Here is a 21,723-nt window from a genome sequence, read left to right as displayed (position 1 = left end):
TTAAAAGGGAACACAAATCTTATGGCCATGACAAAGCCAGAGATGAAATGCTAGAGGCATTGAGTGTCACTCTATTAAATGCCATTGAAACTAACTTGCAAAATTCTAATTTTTCTGGCATTATTTGCCATGAAAGTGTAGATCCATCCATCCATCTTCTTCCGCTTATCCGAGGTCTGGTCGCGGGGGCAGCAGCCTAAGCAGGGAAGCCCAGACTTCCCTCTTCACCCAGCCACTTCGTCTAGCTCTTCCCGGGGGATCCCGAGGCGTTCCCAGGCCAGCCGGGAGACATAGTCTTCCCAACGTGTCCTGGGTCTTCCCCGGGAGGCGTTTGGGTGGCATCCTGACCAGATGCCCGAACCACCTCATCTAGCTCCTCTCGATGTGGAGGAGAAGCGGCTTTACATTGAGTTCCTCCCGGATGGCAGAGCTTCTCACCCTATCTCTAAGGGAGAGCCCCGCCACACGGCGGAGGAAACTCATTTCGGCCGCTTGTACCCGTGATCTTATCCTTTCGGTCATGACCCAAAGCTCATGACCATAGGTGAGGATGGGAACGTAGATCGACCGGTAAATTGAGAGCTTTGCCTTCCGGCTCAGCTCCTTCTTCACCACAACAGATCGGTACAACGTCCGCATTACTGAAGACGCCGCACCGATCCGCCTGTCGATCTCACGATCCACTCTTCCCCCACTCGTGAACAAGACTCCTAGGTACTTGAACTCCTCCACTTGGGGCAGGGTCTCCTCCCCAACCCGAAGATGGCACTCCACCCTTTTCCGGGAGAGAACCATGGACTCGGATTTGGAGGTGCTGATTCTCATTCCGGCCGCTTCACACTCGGCTGCGAACCGAAAGTGTAGATGTGGCGGTTTTTAAACGACTGATGATTTACATACAGGTGAGAATAATCAATTAAATACGTCATACGCATGTAGGCCCTGGCACACCATTTCATGACTGAAGCAAAAAAAGTTTATACTGAAATAAATACACCTAAAACGTATTAAATAAAGATATAGAAAAAAATACCGGCAGCAGTAAAGTTCAGATCCATGAAGGAAAGAACAAAGTGAATGAATGTTTATAACTGAATACATTTCCGTATGCATTAAAATGTGTTTTCTTTTGTATAATTTTTTTAAATGAATTAAGTAACGTTTATGACAACCTTTTTCCAAAACACAATATAGAATTTGAGGTATAACAGAATAATGCATATATTTATCCTTTTTTTTTTTTAAATGGTGACAAAAAAGTGGGACCCCAAAATTTTACTGTGGGACCTATGGCTGGGCGATATTGCCTTTTTTTGATATCGTAATATTTTTAGGCCATATTGCGATATACGATATATATTACGATATTTAGCCTTGGCCTTGAATGAACACGTGATTCATATATTCACAGCAGTATGATGATTCTATGTGTATACATTAAAACATTCTTCTTCATACTGCATTCATATATGCTACTTTTAAACTTTCATGCAGAGAGGGAAATCACAACAAAGTCAATTGACCAAAAGTGTATTTATTAAAGTTATTAAGCAATGGCACAAACATTCAAGTCATTTCCAAAACATAAAGTGCAAGATTGTCAGAGACATTTTAAGTGTCAAATAAAAATGAGCTGCATAATAGGAAATCAAATAGTATTCGTCCTTCACTATGTGGTATTTTACTAAGGTTATTAAATTATCTTCATTCTCTAGCGAGTGACTTTTCAAATGATGCTACATATTAGCAGTAATGCTACTTTTTATAGCAATGCTTTTCCCCCCCACATTTGACAAATTACGGTTGTCTGTTCGACATATTCCCACTTGAAGCCGAACCACCGCCAGACGATGGAAACCCTGCTATTTTTAATGGGAATTAAGTCTTCCTTCATTTGATACCAGATCCGCACCTTCTTTCTCTCGTACGGCTACGTTAGCAGCTAACGTAAACCCAGTATGCTACCTCTCTGCTCTGCTAGGGCGGACACGTATGTGACGTATGACGTGACAGTATATGACGTATGTAAGAATGTGCGCCTGCTTGTCTGTGGAGAAGGAAAGACAGGAAATAGTGAGAAAAGCCTGAAGTGTACGCCCGCAGCTAAAAGCAACTGCGTGAGAACGTATACTAGAATAATACGATATAGTCATTTTCTATATCGCACAGAGACAAACCCACGATATATCGTATATATCGATATATCACCCAAACAAGGGAATTCGACCCGCCCTGTACTAGTATAAGTTGCATCAAAATTGTGGGGATGATTGTATTCCAAACTGCCTGTACAAAGTGCTGCTGTGTGAAAGCACACAGAATTATGGTAATATCCTGCATTACTTTGGTTCTGTGTCAAAGGCACAGGCTGATGAATGTTGGATTTACTGTTAGGACTGTGATGCAGCAATTCTGCAGGATTTTATGTTTTGGGTTAATCGTCCGCGACAGAGTCTGATTGAAGTGCTTACAATACTAGCGACAGCCCCCTCTGTTGGCTTGCATTGTTGATATTATAGTGTAATCCTGGAGGTGCCGATATTGTGCCTTTAAAACTGCTGCCAAAAGAAAACAAGCTGTAGAAAAAACATTTTGGTCCTGTTTTTGGTTGAAGTAAATTACAGTCGAGACATCCTGTGTGTTATCCTGTTGACTCGACGTCGGTGGGCTTTAAGATGTTCTAAGAATTACACAAAAACCTGGATAAGGAGAGAAAGGAAACATGTTGTCACCTCGCATTGATGTTGTCTCATGAAACATTGTGTAGTATTCCAGTCTATGAATTTAATTAAAGACATATTATGACTGCACTGAATAGCTGAACAGGCAAAGAAATCGCAAGGATTAAGGAAGAGGTAAGGAATAATGAGATTTTGTTTTTAATTTGGTTCCCTCTATGGATGTGTCATTTATTCTTAAGCCGCTGCAACATTTGTGAAATATTCAATCCTAATAAAAATTACTCAAGAAATAAATTACACAGTTTATAATTAAATTGAAGTTATTAAGACACGGTCAAAAAGTAAAGACAAAGATACCTTAAAGGCCTACTGAAATGAGATTGTCTTAAACGGGGATAGCAGGTCCATTGTATGTGTCATACTTGATCATTTCGCGATATTGCCATATTTTTGCTGAAAGGATTTAGTAGAGAACATCCACGATAAAGTTCGCAACTGGAGAGAAGCCCTGCCTCTACCGGAAGTCGCAGAGGATGACGTCACATGTTGATGGCTCCTCATATATTCACATTGATTCAAATGGGAGCCTCCAACAAAAACAGCTATTCAGACCGAGAAAACGACAATTTCCCCATTAATTTGAGCGAGGATGAAAGATTTGTGTTAGATAGCGACGGACTACAAAAAAAAAAAAAGTAAAAAAAAAAAAACGGGTTTGCTATTGCGTTGCATTACGACGGATTCAGATGTTTTTAGAGACATTTACTAGGATAATTCTGGGAAATCCCTTATCTTTCTATTGTGTTGCAAGTGTTTTAGTGAGTTTAACTCTACCTGATAGTCGGAAGTGTACGTCCACGGCCGGGTGTTGACGCGCAGTGTCTCGGGGAAGTCGACGGCAGCTGTATGGACGGCACAAGCTCAGCTGATATCCAGTAAAAGGGGACTTTTTAACCACAATTTTCTCACCGAAACCTGCTGGTTGACATGTAGTCGGGATCCATGTCCGCTGTGATCCGTACTAAAATTTCACCTCCATGAATTTTAAAGAAGGAATCACCGTGTGTTTGTTTGGCTAAAGGCTAAAGATTCCCAACTGCGTCTTTCTACAGTGACTTCTCCAATATTAATTGAACAAATTGCAAAAGATTCAGCAACACAGATGTCCAAAATACTGTGTAATTATGCCGTTAAAGCAGACGACTTTTAGCTGTGTGTGTACGCAGCGCTCATATTCTTAACAGCCCGTGACGTCACGCGTACACGTCATCATTACACGACGTTTTCAAGTAAAAAGTCCCGGGAAATTTAAAATTGCAATTTAGCAAACTAAAAAGGCCGTATTGGCATGTGTTGCAATGTTAATATTTCATCATTGATATATAAACTATCAGACTGCGTGGTCGGTAGTAGTGGGTTTCAGTAGGCCTTAAAAAAAAAAAGCTTGTTTATGTTATAAGACTTTAAGTAATGGTCGTCTGATGGTCATAAAGTCGCTGCAAACACTACACCAGGGGTGCCCATTACGTCGATCGCGAGCTACCAGTCGACCGCGGGGGGTGTGTCAGTCGATCTCCAGCCAGGCTTTTTAGAAAAATAGACCTAAAAATTAGTGATCATCAATCTTCACCAAGACGTCACTTAAATGACATTCACGGTACCGGAGGGTCTTGTGAGATGACGCTGGCTGCTGCAAGATCATTATTATGAAAATATGACCGAGAGGAAGGCGAGAAACACGTTTTATTTCAACAGACTCTCGCGCCGTACCTTCCGTCAAAACTCTAAAGGCCGACTGCACATTTCCTATCTTCACAATAAAAGCCCTGCTTCATGTTGCCTGCGCTAACTAAATACAGAGTCTCGGAAAACTGGCGTGCACAAGCGATCCCTCAGAAAGTTGGCGTGCACATCACTTGTGCACGCCAGCTTTCCGAGACTCTTGTTTTGTTAGCGCAGGCAGCATGAAGCAGGGCTTTTATTGTGAAGATAGGAAATGTGCAGTCGGCCTTTAGAGTTTTGACGGAAGGGACGGCGCGAAAGTCTGTTGAAATAAAAAGAGTTTCTCGCCTTCCTCTCTGTCATTTTTTCATAATAATGAACTGGCAGCAGCCAGCGTCATCTCACAAGACCCTCGGGTGCCGTGAATGTCAATCAAGCAAGCTACGGAATTTGCAGCCAATGTTTTTCTTGTAAAGTGTATGGAAGCTGGATAAATTAGATGCCAAAAAACAACCACTTTCATGTGGTATTGTACAGAAAGGACAACTTTTTTTCTCCTCCATTTGAAAATGTGGGCGTTATCATCATTACTGTCTGATTCCAATCAATGCAAGTCATCAGAATCAGGTAATACACCAACTTATATTCTTGTCTTCGTGAAAGAAAGACATCTATATGTGTTACACATGCTTGTATTATCATTAAACATATTTAACTTGTTTACAAAAATGTCTCTTTCATAAATAAACAAATATAAATGATATATATAAATGAGGTAGATCCCTCGAGTTGGTCAATTGAAAAGTAGCTCGCCTGCAGAAAAAGTGTGGGCACCCCTGCACTACACGATATGTTAACCCAGTGGCGGCTGCTTGTCTTTCAAGGAGAGGAAGCTCCTTTTTAGCCTACCTGTGAGTGCTTTGGGGTGGTGAAAGTGCTCACAGCGGCACAGAAGTCAGTCTAAAAATACGAGTACAGTTTCTGAAAAGTCACTAAGAGGATTGGAAAAGTCTTGAGATCAACTCGGAACACGGAAGGAAACTTGAAAGATGCTCCAGAATCAGAATGAGAATATGTTTTATTGCCATTGTTTGAGAACGGGTTCACAAACTAGGAATTTTACTTGGTGCAATCGTGCAACATAAAACACATGTAACACAGAATAGAATAAAAAATAATAATAGCTGTAACTGAGCTATCAGATTTTGTTATTGTTTGTTTATATATCAACTGATTTCCCTGTCAATCAAAACTATATTCAGCTTTAGAAAGATCATCCGATCATCATGCAGTCTGGGCCAGCCGAGGCCAGCTCACTGCTCCTCAGACCCCCAAAGAAACTCAGCCTTCTTCGACAAAACGTTAGTTTTTTTTGCCTTTTTAGCCAATCAGGGTCACACTTCGTCGCTGTGAGCTTCCATGCCCTGAAGCTAGAGCTTCAATAGCAACTCACAATTAGAGATTGACTGCAGGCACCATTTGTATGGAGAAATGATGTCAGAGAGTAGGGGTGGGCGTATCGGTGGGAGTACTGATATCGGATCGATAGTAGTTTGATGACTGATACTTTTATTGAGGTCTCTTGAGATAAAATGTCCAGTAAATTATTAGATTTTCCTCTGAGTTGGCGTTTTTTGTATTCGGTCTGTGCAAATGGTCCACCTCTTTCGCAATACACGCAGGCACACATATTTTTTTTATTTAGCTCCCCCTATATATACTTGGTGACGGATTGATACCAAAAATCTCAATGCTCAACATACTTACCAAATTAGGCACATTCAAGCACACTTTTAATGCAGTTTGAAATCAACACATTCAAATTTAACCATGCATATTTGACAAATGATTTCACAAAATTTAAAGGGGGTGTTTGCCTTTCCTTGTAGTCAATGAACAAGCGCCACTGGCTAAAACCGATTTTAACGCTAACAAAACTGTAGCGTTGTCCTGGCTAGTCCTATATTCATCTGCAAATAGAACTTTGTAATAATCAGCAATGCACCATTTCTAGAAAATTATTGCTTTTCATATAGGGGTGTAACGATTAATCGATATATTGATAAGAGATGTCCGATAATGGCTTTTTTGCCGATATCCGATATTGTCCAACTCTTAATTGCCGATACTGATATCAACCGATACTAGGGGTGTGGGGGAAAATCAATTCGAATACGAATCGAATCGTTTACGTTGTGCGATTCAGAATCGATTCTCATTTTTTAAAAATCGATTTTTTAAAATATTTTTTTTAATCAATCCAACAAACCACTACACAGCAATACCATAACAATGCAATCCAATTCCAAAACCAAACCTGACCCAGCAACACTCAGAACTGCAATAAACAGAGCAATTGAGAGGAGACACAAACACGACACAGAACAAACCAAAGGTAGTGAAACAAAAATGAATATTATCAACAACAGTATCAATATTAATTATAATTTCAGCATAGCAGTGATTAAAAATCCCTCATTGACATTATCATTAGACATTTATAAAAATAATAAAAAAGAACAATAGTGTCACAGTGGCTTACACTTGCATCGCATCTCATAAGCTTGACAACACACTGTGTCCAATGTTTTCACAAAGATAAAATAAGTCATATTTTTGGTGCGTTTAATAGTTAAAACAAATTTACATTATTGCAATTGGTTGATAAAACATTGTCCTTTATAATTATAAAAGCTTTTTTTTTTTTTTTAAATCTACTACTCTGCTAGCATGTCAGCAGACTGGGGTAGATCCTTCTGAAATCCTATGTATTGAATGAATACAGAATCGTTTTGAATCGGAAAAGTATCGTTTTTGAATCGAGAATCGAATCGAATAAAAAAAAATCGATATATTATCGAATCGTGTCCCCAAGAATCGATATTGAATCGAATCGTTGGACATCCAAAGATTCACAGCCCTAACCGATACCGATATATACAGTCGTGGAATTAACACATTATTACGCCTAATTTTGACGCGATGCCCCGCTGGATGTATTAAACAATGTAACAAGGTTTTCCAAAATAAATCAACTCAAGTTATGGAAAAAAATGCCAACATGGCACTGCCATATTTATTATTGAAGTCACAAAGCCACATTATTTTTTTTTAACATGCCTCAAAACAGCAGCTTGGAATTTGGGACATGAGGATGTCGAGGTGGGCGGGGTTGGAGGGAGGGAGGTATATTGGAAGAGTTAGTGCTGCAAAGGGTTCTGGGTATTTGTTCTGTTGTGTTTATGTTGTGTTACGGTGCGGATGTTCTCCCGAAATGTGTCTGTCATTCTTGTTTGTTGTTGGTTCACAGTGTGGCGCATATTTGTAAAAGTTAAAGTTGTTTATACGGCCACCCTCAGTGTGACCTGTATGGCCGTTGACCAAGTATGCATTGTATTCACTTGTGTGTGGGAAAAGCTGTAGATATTATGTGACTGGGCTGGAATGCAAAAGCAGTGCCTTTAAGGTTTATTGGTGCTCTGTTCTTCTCCCTACGTCCGTGTACAGAGTGGCATTTCAAAAAGTCATACATTGATAATTTCCAATATTACGTTTTAAAGCATTTATCGGCCAATAATGTCGGCAGGCCGATATTATTGGACATCTCTAATATTGATATATATTCCTTATATTCAACTACATCAATCAGTGCTCGGCAAGTTTACTTTCCGGAAGATACAGTAGGTATTGATCCCACATCGCTTTAAAAGGCAATCGGTCGATTTTATCTATAATAGAAAAGGAAACCATTGGATTTAAGATTGTCAGTGCTGCGATCCGTTACTCGGATCTTCACAATTGTTTATTGTTCCATTGTCTCATTTTCCGTCTGACCATCTTACTTCCTGTTTAGTCAGCCACCTTGGTTACACATGGATTTCACCTGCTCCTCGTTTTCTACACACACCTGGTTCTCCTTGATTACTCCCTATATAAGCCTTCCTCTTTTCTTTGTTCAGTCTGGGTTCATAATTTGCCTTTGAGCAACAGTATCGACTGACTTCACGTATGTATATTCTCGCTAGCTTTTCACGCTAAGCCTTTGTTTTATTCCAGCTCTCACGCTGATTAATTGTTTTTCCTTTTTGTGTGCCTTTGTGCCAGTCTTAGTTTGTCTGTTTTCTATTCCTAGCTTTTATGCTAGCGCCCTTGTTCGTAGCCTGCTTTTGTTAAGTTTAATAAATCATTTAAACACTTACTATTGCTGTGTTCTTGTCGACGCATCCACAGAGGGACAAACCCAGCATTACTATGCCAATCAGTCATTACAGTCAGACTTTATATGAAATTAAGAACTTTGAATGATAAAGACGTTAAAACTTACTTAAGTATGTTTGCCCGTCTTTGACATAATCCCCATTATTCAGTAAAACAATAATGGCTGGTATCTACAGTGGCTGAGAAAGGTCATGACAAATGCAAGCACGACAAGACAATATCATAAATTACAACACAACGATGTTCAACTACAGCACGATTGCAAAAGCCACAACAAATACAAATGCCATGACACAATAACATAAAGCCGCAACACAAGTTTAAGCCACATGGGACACGACGGGAGTGACAATGGAGCAAGTTACAGCAACGGACTGACTTCCTGAAGTTAAAGTCAAAGTTAAAGTACCAATGATTGCCACACACACACTAAGTGTGGCAAAATTATTCTCTGCATTTGACTCATCACCCTTGTTCACCCCCTGGGAGGTGAGGAAAGCAATGGGCAGCAGCGGTGGCCACGCCCGGGAATAATTTTTGGTGATTTAAACCCCAATTCCAACCCTTGATGCTGAGTGCCAAGCAGGGAAGTAACGGGTCCCATTTTTATAGTCTTTGGTATGACTCGGCCGGGGTTTGAACTCACAACCTACCCATCTCAGGGCGGACACTCTAACCACTTAACATAGTATTTTAGTATTATTTAAAAAGAAAAAGAAAGTTATTTATGACTGAACAAGTGGTCACACTTCACTTACTTTTCCAACTTCGTTCATTACACCGTTTTCAACTTTCTGTCTATGGAAGTCGGTGAGTCACCAAAACTTGTCCGTTGTCACTTCTGTTCTGTCATTGTATTGTCGTGTTTTGGCTTACAGTGGTTGTGTTACGGCTTATAGTTTTTGTGTTGCAGCCTGCTAGCACAGCTTTTTTTAAATGAAAGTAGTTTGGTCTTTTTTTTTTAACATTTGGTTGCACTTCATTTTTCATATTATTTTATCAGAATCAGAAGTGCTTTAGTCCCTGAGGGGAAATTAAGATCTTCAGCATAATCCCATTCGAATTTGTATTATTTCTGCCAAAAAAAAAACAACAGCAAAATTAGCAGGCAAACCTGCTGTTAATTCAACCTAAGAATACACCTTATTTTTTATATCAATTGTGTATTATTTTATGATGAAAAAAAAAAATCGGAAGTAGCAAATAAATCTACTGTTAAAATGTTGGTTACTGTACTTTTATTGAAATGTTCTTGAAGGTTAAAAATGTGAGAAGAACGTGTTTCCTCATGTTAATTCAACCTAGTGTTGGTTGCACTTTTTTCAAATAAGATGTGGATGCATTGGCCAGTAGTTGTTGTTTACTTGCTTGTTTGCATCCAAAATTAATGCAAAATTAATGAAGTGAAGTATATTTGTATAGCACTTTTCTCAAGTGACTCAAAGCGCTTTACATAGTGAAACCCAATATCTAAGTTACATATAAAACAAAGTGTGGGTGGCACTGGGAGCAGGTGGGTAAAGTGTCTTGCCCAAGGACACAACGGCAGTGAATAGGATGGTGGAGGCGGGAATCGAACCTGCAACCCTCAGGTTGCTGGCACGGCCACTCTACCAACCAAGCTATACCACCCGTCAAATAACAGGAATGTCAGATACTTCACCTGCAGTGTCCAGTATCTACTATTTATTTCAAAGTCACACATTTTTTTGCTAAAAATGTACTGAATTGATATAATCTCACAGATTTGTTTTGGATCGTATTGTTCTAAAAAAAAATATTACCCCCGAATAGTATCGGCAACCACACATTCTGAATCAAATTGAACATGCTTACTTTCATGTAGCCACTGTTACGAGTCCATTTTTAACACTATTTCTGTGTTATCCATTTATGTTATTTATTCATTGAGCCTGCCTGGTTTGACACTTTTCTTAAAAAGCAATGTGTCAAAAAGACAAGTATACATTTGCAAAAGCATGTCTCACAAAAGAACAGAGGGTGCTGCCTCCTTTGCTTTGATGTCAATACCACAATAATGGTAAGATTGTGCAATCATGTTGACTTTGCTAGACATTTCTTGTGAAATGACAAGATAATGAATGCTGCTGAGCCCATTACCTTATCAGTGCAATTATCAGTATAATATTGGTTATGGCCGTCAAACATCTTACCGCACAGAGTGGCTGAAAAGCTCGATAAAAGAGTGTTTTTAAAGACATTTTACAGAGTTTGTGGTGCTTTTAGGTGGGATTATAGCTCTTGCATTCCTCTCTAAAAGAAGTAAGTTTGACATTTTGGTCTACGGAGATTGCAATTCCGGAGGTAATTTCCATCTAAAATGCACTCATTTTTGCAAAAGTAGTAGGAAAAGAAGAAGAAAAAAAATCTCCACTCTTAGCTGAAAAAAACGGGCAACCTTCTTTCTTCCCTCATTGCAATGCAAGCAGCAACTGTCAAGATGATTTTAATTGAAATGGCAGTCGCATGTGACAGTCCGAGCACAAATGCGCCAAATGTCTTTAAAGTTAATCAGTAAAGCGTGCTGTTTTGTTTTGTTCCTGCAGGACTACAACGATGAGATCAGACAGGAGCAACTACGTGAGCTCTCTCTATTGAATGGCTCTGACGAGTCCAAAACGGGCAGGAATGCACAAGCAAGGAGCTCTCGAGCAGCAACTACGGTATCCAGCAGGTATTGCACTAATTACATGTGTTAACAGGCTTACTGATTATGTCAGGTCCTTGACGTTATTTAGTTCATGAATAACAGGAGTGACATTGAACTAAACCAGGGGTGTCAAACTAATTTTATCTCAGGGGCCGCGTGGAAGAAAATCTGTGCACAGGGTCGGACTATTAAAATCGTGGCATTAAAACTAAAAAGATTGTTTTCTTTGTCTTACTTTGGCCAAAAATAGAACAAACACATTCTGAAAATTTTACGATAAAAATATAGGGGGAAAAAAATACCGTCAGCGGTAAAATTTAGATCCATGAAGGAAAGAAGAAAGTGAATAAATGTTTATAACTGAATAATTTTACATATGCATAAAAAATGTTTTTTATTGTATTATTTTTGTTTCATGAATTAAGTAATGTTTATGATAACATTTTTCCAAAACACAATATAGAATGTGAGATACGACAGCATACATGTATCATTTGTTTTCAAAATCGTTACAAAAAAGTGGGACCCCAAAAATTTACTGTGGGACCCCATTTTTAAGACTTCAGGGACCCCATTTTGAACATTCCTAGCGCCAACAATGATGGAGTATTAGTGCATGCAAAACAGCAGCAGGCAGCTGTGGCCTGCGGGCCGGCTCTAATACTAATCAAATATCATCCGGGGGGCCATAGATAATTCATTCCAGATCCGGCTCGCGGGCCTTGACTTTCACACCCTTGAACTAAACAAATGAGTCATAATTAAGTTTAGACCAGGGTTCTTAACATTTTTGACCTGGGCCCAACTTTCTAACTACAGAGGAGCCCTGGGCCAACTCAAATATTAACACCAAATTAGTTATCTTACTCTTTATTTTAATGGTATTCAATTATTGTAGCCAACCTAGAGTTTACAACCTAGTCAAATGATATGAAAGCATGTGTTATCACAAATATTATTTATTTAACACACAAAACTTAGGCTTTGGTTAAGCTGATTAGAAAAATAAGTACTAATCGAATATACTGCCTATGAGGGACTCATAAACAACAATTCATTTTATTTAGTGCTAAAATTAACTAAATTAATAACAATGGTAATAACTGAATTTCTCAACTAAAATGTAATTAAAATTTAAATGCAAAAAAAAACAACAGCTTCAGCACTATAGTCATAGTTTTTGCGCTAAAAAAAACTTCTTCTGTTTGTTTGATATTGTAATTACTGCCACAGGTGGTGGACAAGTGTATTGCAACTGAGTACTGCTGCGGCCCATACAGACCACAGCTGAGAAACAGATATTTTTTGGGCGGCCCAACAATGGGCTCTTCCGTCTGCCCTATGGTAAAAAAGCCACTGAGTTAAGGTATCACAGTGAATTTAATACAGTTGTCCAGGACACTTAATTAGGTACACCTGCCCAGAAATGTGTCAATATACTTTTTGTTTGTCGTATTCAGACACTTTACAAATACATGCATACTTTCTATATTTTTCAATATTATGAGAACCTTTTAGATGTGAAATAACACCCTTTAGTCCCCTTTACACACTTTTTAATCCAAAATAGTAATGCTGCCTTAGGCTGAGCCAGTCAGTAGACATGATACTGAACAGGTTTGGTCTCATCTTGTGGCAAATACTACTGTAATATAGCGATGGGTGACATGGCCTAAAATCTATCACACAGGATATATTGCAGAAATCCTATGATAACGGGACATATTACAATATATTATTTGGTATGTAAATATTAATGTAACCATTTAAAGAGACTTACAATGACTGATAATTTGGCTCCTGATGGTATGTGGCAATATATTACATAATTTCTAGTGGTATTTTTTGTTAAAACTATTATAATCTAGTTGGTAATTTACTATTAATAGCTAGTTATTTTCTTTTTATCAACACATATATAATAAGCACTTATTAGTCTGTTGTTTGATACTTCAGATTGATTTTGGCCAATACTACAAATTTGGGTATCGATCTAATACCAAGTATGTCCAGGAGCAGGTTTTTTTCATATCAATGCTGATACTGATACTTAAAATTTTCTAGCTCATCGAAGGATTCAGTGTTCGATTACAATTATACTTAGATAAAATCACAGGACATTGGTGTAACAATACCACTAATGGAATTGTTTTAGATTTAAATCCTTGATTTTTTTTCCTTTGAAGTCGTCCTGAGTCCATGGATTTTTTTCCTGAGTTTGTAAACAATGACAAAAACAACAGAATATTTTTTTGATAATAACAAATATCAATCTAACCTCTGTAGTATCAAACACATAATGATATTATATTTGGTATTGATAATGTCGATATTTGTATCGCCCTGCCCACCTTTTTTTACTTTCAAGAGCTCGAGCTTGCAGTTAGCGGTTAGCTTATCCTTCTATGGTGTGAAATGTAGCTATTCCTCATCCTCCAGTGATAATGCTACTTGTAAGAACATGTTTATATGCAGCCAGAGAGGCAAGGATTACTGACTTGACCTACAAGTACATCAGCCGTTGGCAAGGACGTTGCATTGCTTTGAGAATCAATTTTTTCGCTTGTCTCTGTCAAATTTGCGGGACACAACCAGAATATGTCATCAACATGCATAATCACGGTATAATGATACCATTAAAAGCTCTATTGTCAGCCACATGTATATAATTCAAATCGCTAATCATGCAACCCTACTGCAGTATTTATATTTTTTGTCAATTTAGCTATTTATATGTTTGTAAAGGCTTAATTTAGGACAAAAAAATTATTAAAATATACTTTAAAAACTGCAATATAATCGAGTCCCAATTTATAAAGCAGGATGTGGCGAGGGACAACTTAAGTCCATCTGTACACTGTAATAGGTTTTAAATGTATTGGGTGTTTTTACACTTTAAAGGCCTACTGAAACTCACAACTACCGACCACGCAGTCTGATAGTTTATATATCAATGATGAAATATTAACATTGCAACACATGCCAATACGGCCTTTTTAGTTTACTAAATTGTAATTTTAAATTTCCCGCGGAGTTTCTTGTTGAAAACGTCGCGGAATAATGACGCGTGCTTGTGACGTTATTGGTTGGAGGGGACATATTAGCCCAGCACCACTTACGGCTAAAAGTCATGTCTTTTCATCGCATAATTACACAGTAATTTGGACATCCGTGTAGCTGAATCTTTTGCAATTTGTTCAATTTATAATTGAGACTATAAATAAGAATGCTGTTGGTAGAAACCCGTGGATTGCAGCTGCCTTTAGCACCGAGACACAGCCGGTGTTTGTTTGTTAGTTGTGAAGCATTAACACAGAGCGGTCAAGCGAACATGTTTTTTCTACGTCAACCAGCATGTTTTTGGATGGGAAAATTGTGATATTAAGTCGGCTCTTACCGGAGACATCGGTGGATTACTGGACCTACTCCTGCAGCAGCTGTCAAAAAAGGCAGCTGTGAGCTTGGCTCCTCCAGGGCTTCCATCAATGACACAGGCCTTCACCGCAGCCATCCGACTTCGAGGTATGACTTTACAATCTCACTAAAACACTATTAAAACAATAAGCAGATAAGGGATCTTCCAGAATTATCCTAGTAAATGTGTCTAATTACATCTGAAACGCCCATACTGCTGCCGCCCGGAGCCGTCGTTTTTGTTTTTTCCTTTGTGTTTTTTGTTTTGTGCTTCACTCTAACTTTCCACATCCACAAATCTTTCATCCTTGCTCAAATTAATGGGGAAATCGTCGCTTTCTTGGTCCGAATAGCTCTTGCTGCTGCAGGCTATGATTATAAACAATGTGAGGATGTGAGGAGCCCTCACACCGATGACGTCACGCGCACATCGTCTGCTACTTCCGGTACAGGCAAGGCTTTTTTATTAGCGACCAAAAGTTGCGAACTTTATCGTCGATGTTCTCCACTAAATCCTTTCAGCAAAAATATGGCAATATTGCGAAATGATCAAGTATGACACATAGAATGGACCTGCTATTCCCGTTTAAATAAGAACATCTCATTTCAGTAGGCCTTTAACATACAGTGGTACCTAAGATTTTGTTATTGAAACATTCTAAAAAGATCAGCACCGACACAATTCTTTGTATAAGAAATAAAAATACAGAAGTATCTCAACTTAAAAAGCTCAATTGCTTCCATGATTGAGCTTGCAACTCAAAACATTTGAAATGTAATGAAAACAATTGAATATTTGTCAAATAAAACTTGTCTTGTTTTAATGAATACTTAGGCCATATTTTTAATCTTAGTCATTATTGCGGTACTTGGAGAGCCAAGTGTTTTCTAAGGTGTTACGTGGTGAAAATAGTTTAAGCATATACCTCTTCCAGTTGACTGGAGAGGACTTTGAAATCATATTTTAGTCCGTTCTGCTTCTCTCTGGCTCATTAGATCCAACATGGACACTGATCAGAGTTACTGAAGAGAGAAGACAAAAAATTGCGTTAAAAAAGCAGATATTCCTAGTTACGTTATTTGCCATAATCAGCCTTCCCGGTAAGGTTTATTCAGGTGTACTGGAGAGGAGGCTACGTCGGATAGTGGACCCTCGGATTCAGGAGGAACAATGTGGTTTTCGTCCTGGTCGTGGAACTGTGGACCAGCTCTATACTCTCGGCAGGGTTCTTGAGGGTGCATGGGAGTTTGCCCAACCAGTCTACATGTGCTTTGTGGACTTGGAGAAGGCATTCGACCGTGTCCCTCGGGAGGTCCTGTGGGGAGTGTTCAGAGAGTATGGGGTACCGGACTATCTTATTATGGCAGTCCGCTCCCTGTATGATCAGTGTCAGAGCTTGGTCCGCATTGCCGGCAGTAAGTCGAACACATTTCCAGTGAGAGTTGGACTCCGCCAAGGCTGTCCTTTGTCACCGATTCTGTTCATAACTTTTATGGACAGAATTTCTAGGCGCAGTCAAGGCGTTGAGGGGTTCCGGTTTGGTGACCGCAGGATTAGGTCTCTGCTTTTTGCAGATGATGTGGTCCTGATGGCTTCATCTGGCCGGGATCTTCAGCTCTCACTGGATCGGTTCGCAGCTGAGTGTGAAGCGACCGGAATGAAAATCAGCACCTCCAAGTCCGAGTCCATGGTTCTCGCCCGGAAAAGGGTGGAGTGCCATCTCCGGGTTGGGGAGGAGACCCTGCCCCAAGTGGAGGAGTTCAGGTACCTGGGAGTCTTGTTCACGAGTGGGGGAAGAGTGGATCGTGAGATCGATAGGCGGATCGGTGCGGCGTCTTCAGTAATGCGGACGCTGTACCGATCCGTTGTGGTGAAGAAGGAGCTGAGCCGGAAGGCAAAGCGCTCAATTTACCGGTCGATCTACGTTCCCATCCTCACCTATGGTCATGAGCTTTGGGTCATGACCGAAAGGATAAGATCACGGGTACAAGCGGCCGAAATTAGTTTCCTCCGCCGGGTGGCGGGGCTCTCCCTTAGAGATAGGGTGAGAAGCTCTGCCATCCGAGAGGAGCTCAAAGTAAGTGTGCTGCTCCTCCACATCGAGAGGAGCCAGATGAGGTGGCTCGGGCATCTGGTCAGGATGCCACCCGAGCGCCTCCCTAGAGGAGGTGTTTAGGGCACTTCCAACCGGTAGGAGGCCACGGGGAAGACCCAGGACACGTTGGGAAGACTATGTCTCCCGGCTGGCCTGGGAACGCATCGGGATCCCTCGGGAAGAGATGGACGAAGTGGCTGGGGAGAGGGCTTCACTGCTTAGGCTGCTGCCCCCGCGACCCGACCTCGGATAAGCGGAAGAAGATGGATGGATGGATGGCCATAATCAGAGTAGTGAGAAGAGAGGACACAGCTTTTCTACCGACCGCCTTGGACCCCCTAGCTTCAGGTGTAGGCAGGAAACAGGTGCAAGCTTCAGCAGCACCAAGGAGGGAGGGAAGGCTGTAGAGGCTGGACCGAAGCTAAGGCTTTCCAATCTCTAGATATAAACAATTCCCAGAAAGCAAGAACGGATGATTTTGGCCGGCTCTTAAGGGGTTCCCTGTTATCTTTAAATACTTAGTACCACTGTACTTTGTTTATATCCACTGATAACTCACACGCATGCGCTAGCCAGCGCTTTACGGCACAATACGTCACACTGTCGTGACTCTTCAAATATATACTGAACCTCTCACTACTCCATTACATACCTCCTTTTTTTAAAAGAAGAATGTTTCTAATGTTATTCCCAGTAAGTGTGATATGAATCCCGAGACACCCGTTAAAGAGGCGACAAGAGGACATAAAAATTAAATGGCCATCAAAAATGTCTTTAGAGAAATGTAAAGGCTTGGTAGTCAAAGGGCATCATTTAAGTCCTCCTAAAATTGCTGCAATAAACCTCCTCAAGGTGTGTTTAACCTCACCTCATTGCAGTTAATGTACACACTGAGTTACGTGCAACTGGGTGTTCCATTGACAACAAGGAACAATCGGCGGTCTCGTTAGCGTGCATTCTTTAAGAGGACAATAAACAAAAGTAAACTCTACAGCATAAAAAGTAACTATAACAACGCATTTAATTAGCTCAGTCATGCGTGATGTTATTTGTATGAAATTCATGCCTAGTTCAGCCTCCTTTACAATTTATTTATTCATTAGCACAAATTGTTCCCGCTATAACAGATGGTGGTCCGATGAGAGCAAACAGGTATGGCATGTGTAATTTTGGCAGGCTATTTCCAGCGGCATATCATGGAAGGTTTCCAACAACAACAACCAAAAAAAGTCAGCACCACCAGCAGCACTTCCTTACTCAGATTTACTGCTTATGGCACGCCGATAAGCAATTAGTGTAAATCTCCATGAAAAATATGCACCGCTAATACCCCTTTCAGAGGCTGTATTTTTGGATCACAATAGGCCGTTACCTCGAGGAGAGGCTGCAGCTCCAGCCCACCTACATCACATTTAAACGCAAGTTTGAGGAAAATAGGCAGATTTGCACTTTGAAATTCAACTTACATTGTTGTCACACTCAGGTATGTGAGCATCCTTTGAGGGGGGGAAAAAAAGGAGGAAAAATTATGTAAAAAAGAGGAAAATTGGCACAAAGTGCTGCCACGCAAGCCTAGAATAGAGATTTTGAAAATCAAAACTACATTTCCTGCAATTGGGTGCATTACACCAGTGGTTCTCAACCTTTTATCAGTGATGTACCCCCCCTGTGAACATATTTTTAATTCAAGTACCCTCCTAATCATTGCAAAGCATTTTTGGTTGAAAAAAAGAGATAAATAAGTAAATTATGTCATCAGTTTCTGAGTTATTAAATTGTATAGCAGTGCAAAATATTACTCATTTGTAGTGGTCTTACTTGAACTATTTGGGAAAAAAAGATGTAAAAATAACTAAAATTTGTTGAAAAATAAACAAGTGATTCAATTATAAATAAAGATTTCTACACATAGAAGTAATCATCAACTTAAAGTGCCGTCTTTGGGGATTGTAATAGAGATCTATCTGGCTTCATGAACTTAATTCTAAACATTTCTTCACAAAAAAAGAAATCTTTAACATCAATATTTATGGATCATGTCCACAAAGAATCTAGCTGAATATTGCATTGTTGCATTTCTTTTCACAGTTTTTGAACTTACATTCATATTTTGTTGAAGTGTTATTCAATAAATATATTCATTATTGCTATTTTTAGAATATTTAAAAAAAAAATATCACGTACCCCTTGGCATACCTTCAAGTACCCCCAGGGGTACGTGTACCCCATTTGAGAACCACTGAATTACACTATATTTTACTTTTCGAAGTATTCTCATCGGCCAACTTCTTTTGGCTGTCTTTTTGACACTTACATGTACTATGTAATGTACCACATACTTAAAAAAATGTTGTGTACGGTATATATTTTACTAACATTGCTATTGAAAAATGTTATGTACAATTCTATACTGTGCATGCAAAGAATGTTTCCTATTTGGCGATGCTATCCTGTAGCCCACGGGTGTCCAAACTTTTTCCACTGAGGGCCACACACGGAATAATTAAACCATGCGGCGGCCGTTTTGACATTTTTCATTTTCAAACTAAAACAAAATATATGGGGTCTTTTTTTTTTTTTTTTTTTACCTTTAGGACTCCCAGGGACCATAAAGGGTCCCTGTCATTAACATGTTAAAAATAAGTCAAATTATTATTTAAATTTTTTTTATGTAACGCTTACAGTGAATCTCTATATCAACTTCAGGTTGATATAAAGTAAAAAAAAAAAATTTTTAAAAGGTTTTATGCCTTTTCAATCAAAGACAACTTTGTTTTTATAGTAAAACTGAAATATGCCCAAAACATTCAGAGAGTGAAGTGAAGTGAATTATATTTATATAGCGCTTTTCTCAAGTGACTCAAAGCGCTTTACATAGTGACACCCAATATCTAAGTTACACTTAAACCAGTGTGGGTGGCACTGGGAGCAGGTGGGTAAAGTGTCTTGCCCAAGGACACAACGGCAGTAACTAGGATGGCACAAGCGGGAATCAAACCTGCAACCCTCAGGTTGCTGGCACGGCCACTCTACCAACCGAGCTATGCCGAGCAATGTTTGATCTGAAGTAATTGGAGCCCTAAAAAGATCAATAATGCAGGACACCATCGATTTAAATATATTATTATTTCTGAGTAATCACAGTGAAAAAATAAATAAAATCCCACTAAATATCTTTGGGATCCAAAAGGTCCCCCACTTATAAAGTGATACATTTTTATTATTATTTGTTTTACTTTCAACACTTAAGTTATGAGATCAACTTCAGATATATCTGTCGATTTTACGTTTGAACTGTTATTTTGTTGGTTTTATGCTCTTTTGTCAAAGGAAACACTGTTTTTATTTGGCAACCACACAGTATATGCACAAAACAATGTCCACATAAAACATTATAAAGTGAAACATTTGAAGTAATCGGAGCCTTAAATAGGTCAATAATTCATTATTAAAAAAAAAAAAAAATCTTAACTTTTTTTTTTTTTTTAGCATTGGCAATAAGAGCAAAATAAAGAAAAAAAAAAAAAAAAAAACAGCCTGCATGGCAGCTTTGTGTCAATATTGCAACTTTTCCCCGTTAGATTTCACCTCATTCTACTTTTTTTTTGTGTTTTTATGGAGGAGTTCAAGTACCTAGGAGTCTTGTTCACGAGTGGGGGAAGAGTGGATCGTGAGATCGACAGGCGGATCGGTGCGGCGTCTTCAGTAATGCGGACGTTGTACCGATCTGTTGTGGTGAAGAAGGAGCTGAGCCGGAAGGCAAAGCTCTCAATTTACCGGTCGATCTACGTTCCCATCCTCACCTATGGTCATGAGCTTTGGGTCATGACCGAAAGGATAAGATCACGGGTACAAGCGGCCGAAATGAGTTTCCTCCGCCGTGTGGCGGGGCTCTCCCTTAGAGATAGGGTGAGAAGCTCTGTCATCCGGGAGGAACTCAAAGTAAAGCCGCTGCTCCTCCACATCGAGAGGAGCCAGATGAGGTGGTTCGGGCATCTGGTTAGGATGCCACCCGAACGCCTCCCGAGGGAGGTGTTTAGGGCACGTCCAACCGGTAGGAGGCCACGGGGAAGACCCAGGACACGTTGGGAAGACTATGTCTCCCGGCTGGCCTGGGAACGCCTCGGGATCCCCCGGGAAGAGCTAGACGAAGTGGCTGGGGAGAGGGAAGTCTGGGCTTCCCTGCTTAGGCTACTGCCCCCGCGACCCGACCTCGGATAAGCGGAAGAAGATGGATGGATGGATGGGCATTTCCAGAATGTGTGGCGGGCCACTAAACAATTAGCTGCGGGCTGCAAATGGCCCCCGGGCCGCACTTTGGACACCCCTGCTGTGGCCACTTCCTATTTTGTGACCTCTGTTTACATCAGTCACGTCAAAAATATACTTTCTCGCTGGATACTAATGATGGTGTCAAATTCATTCCCGGTGGCCAGATTTGGCCCGCCACATCATTTTGAATGGCCCGTGAAGGCTTAGAAATAACATGCATCAATGAAGTACTTTATTGTTCTTTCTTTTTCTATTTTGAGAGAAAAAAAGACATGTATTGAATGCAGTTATATATCTTTTAAACTGTATCTATGTAATAATGCAACAGATATTATATTATCATACATTTGAAAACATTTTTGGGTTAAAACATACATAAATATCTTCAGTTTTTTTCGGGTAATCCGGTTTCCTCCCACTTCTAAAGACATGCACCTGGGGATAGGTTGATTGGCAACACTAAATTGGCCCTAGTGTGTGAATGTGTTGTCTATCTGTGTTGGTCCTGTGATGAAATGGCGTCTTGTCCAGGGTGTATCCCGCTTTCAGGCCGAATGCAGCTGAGTTAGGCTCCAGCTCCCCCAGCGACCCCAAAAAGGGACAAGCGATAGAAAATGGAAGGAAATACAAATAAGCCAACGAAAAATGT

General features: G+C 39.9%; 1 protein-coding gene across 4 annotated transcripts in view; it reads left to right on the top strand.

Moving 5' to 3' along the window:
* Window positions 1–21,723, top strand: part of khdrbs2 (KH domain containing, RNA binding, signal transduction associated 2) — a 184,414-nt gene that overhangs the window by 111,757 nt on the left and 50,934 nt on the right. For all 4 annotated transcript variants that reach the window (XM_061910378.1, XM_061910374.1, XM_061910376.1 and 1 more), the window contains exon 5: window positions 11,189–11,316. In XM_061910378.1, coding sequence (XP_061766362.1) covers window positions 11,189–11,316 — 128 coding nt within the window. The remainder of the gene's footprint in view (window positions 1–11,188; window positions 11,317–21,723) is intronic.

Source organism: Nerophis ophidion, linkage group LG09, assembly GCF_033978795.1.
Source record: "Nerophis ophidion isolate RoL-2023_Sa linkage group LG09, RoL_Noph_v1.0, whole genome shotgun sequence".
In the NCBI taxonomy this organism is placed as follows: Eukaryota; Metazoa; Chordata; class Actinopteri; order Syngnathiformes; family Syngnathidae; genus Nerophis; species Nerophis ophidion.
Note: the sequence above shows the minus strand (reverse complement) of the source record. Positions and strands in the feature narration are given on the sequence as shown.